The 9,228-nt window shown below is 41.4% G+C and overlaps 1 protein-coding gene across 1 annotated transcript; it reads right to left on the reverse strand.

Annotated features, from left to right (window-relative positions):
- Nucleotides 1-210: 210 nt before the first annotated feature.
- Nucleotides 211-891, reverse strand: LOC124163791. The gene has a single exon (XM_046540883.1). It carries the CDS (start codon nt 889-891, stop codon nt 211-213), a length of 681 nt encoding a protein of 226 aa, XP_046396839.1.
- Between the last annotated feature and the right edge of the window lie 8,337 nt (nt 892-9,228).

Raw genomic sequence — 9,228 nt, forward strand, 5'->3', positions numbered from 1 at the left:
CATTAAAAATTTTTTAAATCCCTTTGTCCGTGGTTTTAAAATGAGTTTCCTGAAGGCACAGGCAGCACGGTCTAAAATCACGCAATAAAATAGCAATCTCCATCCTTATGTCTATAAAATCCATTGCAGTTCCACTGCAGAGTAAACGCCATAAATAAATTAAAAGAAGGAAAAAAAATATAACAATAAAGTTATAAATAAATAAATATATTATCGCCGCAGGCGATTGCTTTTCCCCTTCTTCCTGGCCATTGAAACTTCCGCCTCAGAGGGATAGCCGTCGTATTCCATCTCCTCCATCTGACATTGGGCGTTGCTCTTGACTGGAGGCCCGGGGAGAGAAGAATTGTCACCTCTTTTAGGCGAAGCACTCTTTGATTTTTTATGTCCTCTCTTCGGAGGACTTTCAGGTGTTTGGGTCTTAGGGAGGGAAGGATTATCCTTACGGTCGCTCTGTGATTTTTTGGTTACGTCAGTTTGTTTATTTCTGTTATTTGTACTCATCTGACCAGAAGCTTGCTGGTCGCGTTTCTCAGCAGGAGTATCTCGGATTTTTTGAAAATCAGTCTGTGTTGAAGCGCAGCGGACAGAAACTGAAGCCACAGAAGCAAAAGAGCGGGAGAAAATTGGAGCCTTTTGGGCGTTGAATTTCTTCCTAGCTTCGAAGTACGAGATCTTTTCAAGAGTTTTAATTTCCACGATTTTCTTTTCATCCTTCAGCTTCGGACAGTCACGGGAATAGACGGGATGATCGCCGTCGCAGTTCACGCAATGCGCTTTGGAAGAGCAGTTTTCATTTTCGTGCTTCCCCACACCGCAGCGTGCACAGGCTGCAGTGCCTCGGCATCTACTGGAGATGTGTCCGAAGTGCTGACAGTTGAAGCATCGCATTGGATTTGGTATATAGGGACGCACCGGATAGGAAGTATAGCCCACAAATACCTTATCGGGTAGGGAATCACTGGCGAATGTGAGAATTACAGATTTTGTATTTATTACTTGAGCGTTCTGTTTTCTTGTAAACCGGTGACATTCTATGATACCTTGGGGGGCCATTTCGGTTTTTATTTCCTCCACATCGTCGTACAGGAGATCAAAGCAAGTGACCACTCCACGACACGTGTTTAGTGTCTTGTGTGGTTCGACTGTTATCGGAATGTCATGTAGTTTTTTCTAATTGCAACAGTTTGCGACTCTGTGTTTCGTTTCCCGTTTCTATGAGTAGTGTACCCTCGCGTAGCTTCTTCACCGATACCAAATCTCCAGGAATGGCGGCAGACAGCACTCTACGTATTAGAAATGGAGATACTTTGGAGAGATTTTCGCCTTCTTTAGTGCACTTCATAACCAGGAATTTATTTCTTTTTTTTAATTCCAATTCTCCCCCGTCCACATCTGGACGGGATCTCTTGGGTGGAGGAAGAGTTTCCAACTCCATACGAACAAAAAAATTTTCATCCCCTGGGCTCCCCACCCACCACGGAGCCACACATTTGGGACGCCACACCGAGATCCGGTGTGGTCGCCAGGGCTACCCAAGGGATATAGGAACCTTTGATAGGGGATCTCTTTCGGGTTAGAACCTCCAGCGCGGGGGCCCTCCGAACCCACGCACCTTCGGCCGCCCTACGGAGACCCCCATATCGCCAGCACTAACCCGTCCTGGCGTACGCTCGGAAGGAGCCGCCAAGCTCCCCAGCCGCCAGGAGCCGATTGACCGAGTTGGGCCCTTCTCGGCCTCCCGTTTTGCGGGGAATCCAGGGCCGAAGTCAGGTATTGAACTCCGGCCCATACTGAGTATCCGACGCCCAGCTGGGTGCCGGAGAACTCACCCACCAGGATCCCCTTCTCCCCCTTGTACGGGTCTCCACGCACGGCAAACACGCGGGTGATTCTGGACGCCAGATGTTACGGCTACTTAGAACAGCAGAGTCACATGCTGTCTGGACACTATCCGAGCGAGCGACGGGGTATTTTAACGAGCTTGTCTCCTCGGTGGGCTCGGGTCCGCGGGGGCGCGGCTCCCCAAAGGAAGAGAAATTACTCTTTTCCCCCCGTGCGGGGGTTGCGCACTGTTTTGGAGGAAATTGGCGCAAACATAGAAAGCAACCTAAAGACATAACGAAAGGCTTAAAGAAAGCTGGAGTAGTGCCTATAGACGAAAACCAGATTAAAATTCATTTGCCAAATCAATAAAAATCTCAGGATAATGCAGACTTTTCTATGATTGAGAGTGCCTTTCTTAAATGACTGCAAGAGAAGAGAGGTGAGTTTGTTACACCTCACACTACTTGGAAGAAAAGAACTCACCTGGATACAAGTGTCACCTGGATAAAGTGTAAGAGTGCCTGACTTCTGACCAGTGCCTCAGTGGAAAACAGTACCCATTAGGAAAACGGAAAACGGTGAAGACGCCATAATATAACCAAGACCAACATTCGACAAAGAAACAATAACACTGGAAGACTGCATCAGAAGAAGATGACGCATTCAGTATAAGATCAAGAGGCGACAGCGAAATCAGCCTCTAAAATAGTGATGAGGAGCATATTTTAAACAAGGCGAGCTTCGTCAAGCAAATGCTTATTGAAATCGACCAATCATCGACGTCGTTACATTTGTTTACTTGACAACCAGCGCCATAACACAAAGCGGTGAAAGAGTATTATGATCGTTGGCTGTTATTTCGAGTGAAGCGAAGTGAAGTTCACGGAAGTTTGATTATGGCATCCACGTCGACCAAATACAGGCACTATACCGTTTTGGAAAGAAAAGTATTCCTGGACATTCTGGGGGGAAAAAAAAAACAAAAAAATAGAGGACAAAAAAGGCGATAGAGCGACACTTCGCGAAAAAGAAGATGCTTGGAGAAAAATAACGCAAATGTACAACACGTCTAGTGTCATTACGCTGGAGGTACGGTAACATTTTATAACTCTACAGTATGGAATACATTTGTGATAATTGGTTATCCCGGTAAACTGGAGTGCACGAAAAAGTCATTCATTTCAATGGCCTTTAGAGCAGTAATACATTAAGTAATTATTACGTTGCAGCGAACGGTAGCTCAATTTAAGAAATGGTGGTCCAACATCAAGCAACATCAGAGGAGTGCATTAACCACCGAAGAGCAAAATAGAATGAAAACTGGCGGAGGCAGGCCTCCTAAATCACCTGAAATTGACCCGGAAGTTAATAGTATTGTGCCCGATTTAATGAATACAGCCCCTACAATATTCACCTCCAACATGGCTCCAGAAGAAATCGCAGGTAAATTTTAGTGTTACATAAATAGATAAGAAAGAGGTAAATGAAATTTTTGTTTTTTAATCAACTTTTTGTTCCGGTAAAATTTTCAACATGAAAGTCACCTAAAAATACCTTTAACCTGACTTTTTTAATTTTATAGAAAAAGCAGACTTCATAGCAGACGATGTTGGTGACGGTGATGAGGCAATATCCACAGGTGAGATACATGCTTACATGAGAAAGGTCTTAGTGATGGATATTGTAACGGCAGCGCTAATTATTATTTATGGGGAAGCACTTGTCCCAATCTCTACCCTTTCTTTTTTTTGGCTATTAAGTGTATTTGGTATAAATTTAGTTTATTTCGTGTAGGAGATTGCGCTTAAGGAGATTGAGCCACCAGCATCGGAGAGAGACGGTCATTAATTGAGCCACCAGGGATGCAGAAAGAAAGGATTGGCAGAATCCGGAGACAACTACGACTCGCCTTGACTCGAGTGGGTCGAGCATTTGAGCCAATGGACATCGGAGATAGAGAGAAAGCACCTTGGCAACTCTCCAGTCAACGGCTTGGAAAATGCAACGAGGAACCATCACGAGCTCATGAGAAGTCTGCTTGGCCTCGCCATCACCTCGTGTGACTTCGTGTTCCCGAATAAGGTGCAGTAATAAACCGTGCCCTCACCACTTTCCCCGGTCGAAGCAGCGTCGAGAACGTTTTTCTCTCCTACCCCCCCCCCCCATTTTATCCCCATTTCAAGAATGCGCTGGAACAATTAGTGAACCTTGAATTTCAAATGTGCAACAGTGGACTTTTAAACCCTCCGAGAAGATTTAAATGCAGTTCATTTGAAGTTTAATTTTATGTTATCAAGTCGATTTTTGGTTTCTTTGTATTTTGTATTTGATCCTTGACAATCCGGCCCTACTAACATTATTTCAAGTGCTACTCCCCATATTTTTTGCATGTTAAATTTAAAGATCACGTTCTTTGTGAATACATAAATGCATTTCTTGTGTTCGCAACCCATGAATACGTGTGGTCTCCTACCCGCAACCTCCCCTTCCAATTATCCCGTACGTTTCGCTTCCCAAAATTACTCGTTTTTTCACATCGCCCCCGCTCTGAGGTGTTTCCTGTTCTACTTTGTAACGGACGCAAACCGGTTCGTCACAATATTGATGCTATTTATTCATCCTACATTTTTCCTTTTATTTGTAACCATATTTTATGATACCTCAAATAAGTAAATTGAAATTTATATCCTTTTATATTTTCATACTTCTCCTATTGCTAATGCAAACAAGGCAAGAATCAATGGAATGTCATGTACATACCATTATCAAGTATATTTTTGAATCAGAAAATCTAAAACAGGATAAACAAGCAACTAAATCAGTCTTCTTTGAAGAGAAAGAAATAAAGTTAGGTTAAATCATTAATTTTAATAATTTATTTACTTTATGATTGCAGATGTGAATGAGATGGTGGTGGAAATACAGGACATCCACTGTGTGAATCATCATCAGCTCAAGGCGGATGGATTAATTCAACCATATGTGAACATATATTTTAATCAAAAATTAGTTCTGATCAATATGTTACCTACCCAGTCTATCCATGCTGTATAAAGTAGCCATTTTTTGTGACAACGAGTAAGCAAATACGAAATTACAATGATTAAGAAAGTATATATTACCATTTGTGGATAAATACTTAATTTTATGGACGATAGAGCAGTTCATTATAAATATACATTCATAAAAACTGCAATGCATGAGAAATAATGAATAAATCTCATTGGCTATCAATCGCGCCCAGGATGTGCAAGGCAGTCCGGGAAACCGGCTTGGCCGTGGGAGTCAATGCGTTCCCCTCACGTAGCACAGTTCTTCCCATCACTCACAAACTGGCATCATTCCACTCTTTAATCCATAGGCTGGTGTCCCTACCCCTTCAATCGGTGGAATTCACAAAAGAACTCAACATAATTAAACACATAGCTCTGGCTAACGGCTATAGTGACGGTTTAATAGACAGACTTTTAAATAAAAAACAACGTGACGCCGCCATTAGAAATTTGTGCTCCCTCGGACCGCCCCCACCCGAAACCAAAAAGTGGTGTAAGAATCCAGTTTATTGGTGATTTATCGCATAAAATCGCCAAGCATATCCCGAAAAACAAACTTCGAACATGTTTCCACAATCCTATCACCTTGGGAAAGCTGCTTTGCCGCACGAAAGACAAGACCCCTCACCTCAAACAATCGGGGGTGTATAGAATCAAGTGCAACGACTGTAATAAAAACTTACATCGGTCAGACAGGCAGGAGCTTCGATACACGCATGAAGGATCACAGGAAATGCTCGGAGAAAGGAGATACCACCTCTCACGTGGCGAAACATCTCCTGGAGGAAAACATTCTTGCGAGTTTGACCCGGAGATCGTCCACGTGGAGATGAAAGGCCGAAGATTGGACACTTTGGAGAAATTGGAAATTGTGCAAGGAGGAGGCATGTCACTGATGAATGAACAACTATTTTTTGGACATTCCCCACTCCTGGCCATACCATTCCTGAAGCGCTCCACCCAATGACACATACCCTACCCCAACCTCCCCTTCCACCTGTCACCCATCCGTTCTACACGGAAAAAAAAGATTTGATTAAAACTATCGAACTGGTGTGATAGGGAGTATTTTTGTTAAATATACTTAAACTTTGATGCAAATTACTAAGCACTTGATTTATTTTACCAAACGCTAGCGTGAGCTCTTGATATATTTCATCAAACATTTTGGTATTGCATAATTTGGTCAATTGTACGGAAGAGTTTCGTAAAAATAACCGAATTAATTCAATACGATTCTGAGTTTGATAACTTTTATCGAAGTTATGATTAATTTTACGAAGGTGATTGCTTGTTTGGTAAAAATTATCAAGCTCTACATTGCTATGCAAATTTGGTTTGATAGAATTTACCAAGTGTTTCGTAATCTATCGAACGGTCTATCGTTCCTCTTATGTTTATACCAATACACATTTGCAGTTGAAAGATTCTTAAACAGGCCTTACATAAAAGATAAGTTGGTAGAAATGCTTTTGATTTCATTATTTGTGATGGCGATAACGTTTTAATTTTGTTTACGTTCATTTTTCTGTTTTTTTCCTGCTTTAAATTGCAATACTACCCGTTAGCTGGTGCATCAAAGACATTGATTGAATCGCTTATTATCGTAGATATTAAAGCTGTAAGCAGATGTTTGTGTATTTCGACACATTAAAACTTTAATTATAGGTATTCCTGAGGTATAATCATTCGCGATCATATTTAATAACGTGATAAAAGCCGTGATACTACACCCAATCCATGCTAAGGATATCACCCAGCACGTTAAAGCCATCTCTATATCGATGTAATAAGCCTGCAAATAAAGTTTTCTTGCGCATCTGCACTAGATATTCATATGGAGTAACTACGTAATGCAATTGTGTGCATCAAGTATTCCTCTTAAGCATACAAAGGGAAACTGTAGCCACACCTTATTCACATTTCAAAACTAAGGTTAAATACTTACAATAATAATATATTAGAGCGTTTAAGTTAGCACTTATTATGACAACCGATTTAGACTAGTTGTTAGAGTCCGTTGCTACCACGCGGAGGGCCCACGTTCAATGCTTCATGCAGGCTTGTCATTTTTCCACTTTTTTTTGTATTTTTTTTTGCAGAAACTTACGCCAAACTCCTAATTTTATTATATTCAATCATAATAGTGTTTTCTGGGTTGAAAATCTTTCACATGTGCACGCTACGTCGATTTTATTGCCCTTTCGATTTTGATAGTTTTTATCGAACTGCTGTAGCCATTTCGGTAACAATTACCAAATCAGTTTGATAGAATTTATCAAACTGGTTTGGTAATAATTACTGAATTTTTCAATGTGCCATATGAACCCAAAAGTTTGATAAATTTAATCAGAAATCGATAGTTCTAATCAAACTTTTTTTTCCGTGTATATAAATACAACCCCAAAACCAACCATTCATTATTGTACTTGATAATGACCTAACGGTCGAAACGCGTTGTACGGAAAATAAACCTGTGGAATATTGCCGTCTTTGTGTTATTTTTAAAACAGTTCTCTCTCTTATTTTCGTAACCGATTCCCCAAAATGCTGCACACATGGCGACGAGGATGGGATATTATCGCAGCCTACGTTTCAGTATTTGTCAACCCTGGTGTGCAATGCAACCAGTTCGATTGTACGCGGTTAGTTTTTATTGCAAAAATAGAAAGGAAGGAAGCTGTATGTTCATCACTATGTGTCACGTGTATGGGCTCAAAATCTGAACATTTTGATGTCTGACCATGAAACGGTGAATATAAGACCATTATTCATTAAGAAAACGGAGCAATTATGTCGGGTATTATTGGCGGAATCGGTGAATTCGATAGCTGCAAGGAAAGTTGGGACTCTTATATTGAGCGTTTTGAAATATTCGTTGACCGCAACAATGTTGCACATGGGACGAACGTGAGCACACTACTAAGTGTTGTGGGTGTGAAAACCTATAGTTCATTGCGGATTTGTGCACGCAAAGTCTTCAAAAACTTTTTACGAGTAAGTGAAGTTAATTAAGGAACACTTGTACCCTAAGCCATCGTTCGTTGCCGAGCGATAAAAGTTTAGTAAGAGGAATCGGCATGATGGTGAATCAGTAGCCGAGTACATCGCCAGCCTCAATAAGTTATCCACCTGCTGCGAGTTTGGCGCGAGTCAACCAAGTAGAGATTACTGGGTGAGGTTAATACGACCAGGCAGTGAAAATCGTCTGCTCGGTCGAGGCGGCGGAGAAGGTTGCAGCGACGCTGACGGTCAACGACAGCAGCGGCCGAGTCCAGCGGATGGCAGCGCAACAACATCCACAGACGAAGGACGGGTGCGGCACCAGCCAGAGCGCAAGATTCGAGAGAGTGCAGTGTTTGTGCTGTGGGCAATATGACCACTGTAGAAAGCAGTGCAAGTTGTTTGGTGCTTTGTGCCATTAATGTGGTAAAAGAGATCACATATCGAAAGTGCGTAGAATCTTAGACACCAGGCTATCAGTGTTCTGAATTTAAGAAAAGTAAGCCTAATCAGTCTAAATTCCAGAATAAAAGGCATGCGAATTATGGGCTTCACAGTTTTGTGAGTGATGGCCACTCTAAGGTGAGTAATTATAAAAATATCTCGAGTAACGACGACTTTGAAAATTATGTTGAAGACGTAGGTACAGCATTTATTTTGTTATTGTTAAAGAAGGGATTAAGGTTGACCCCATTAAAATTAATGTTTTATTTCAAGGTCAGGAAAAACTTTCGAAGTTGACACAGGAGCTACTGTCACTGTTTGTAGTGAGCATTTCTACAAAAGTAATTTCAGTAAATGCACATTGTTGCCTTGTGATCTCACTCAGCGTTCTTACACTAATGAGCCTATTTTACCTGTGGGAAAGGTGACAGTCGATGTTTGCTATAAAAATATGCATAATAGAGATTTGGATTTCTATGTAATGAAGGGGGGCTCACATCCATTAATGAGTTGTGAGTGGCTCAAGGTACTTGGAGTTGACATTTCATTCAAGAGTAACTTGTGTGCTATTGATAAACCTATCTGTAATGGCACCAATGTTGAGTTGATGAAATCATAGTTATCCAATTTCCCGAGGTATTCACTGAGAAATTAGGTCAGTATAAAGGAAAACCTGTAATGCTTAACCTTGAAAAAATGACAGGCCACGGTACTTCAAACCAAGACCCACACCCTTTTCCTTGAAGACAAAAGTTGAGAGCGATTTGCAACGTATAATGGAAGAAAAAGTGCTAACGCCTGTACGTAGCTGTAATTGGGGTACGCCTATCGTGCCCGCGATTAAAGCTAATGGTTGCATCAGAATATGTGGGGATTTTAAAGGCAAATTAAACCAGCATTT

This window comes from Ischnura elegans, chromosome 8, assembly GCF_921293095.1.
Source record: "Ischnura elegans chromosome 8, ioIscEleg1.1, whole genome shotgun sequence".
Lineage (NCBI taxonomy): Eukaryota > Metazoa > Arthropoda > Insecta > Odonata > Coenagrionidae > Ischnura > Ischnura elegans.

Excerpts from the sequence above, each read along its gene's own strand:
- LOC124163791 (XM_046540883.1), bottom strand. The coding sequence starts at position 891 with ATGCGATGCTTCAACTGTCAGCACTTCGGACACATCTCCAGTAGATGC.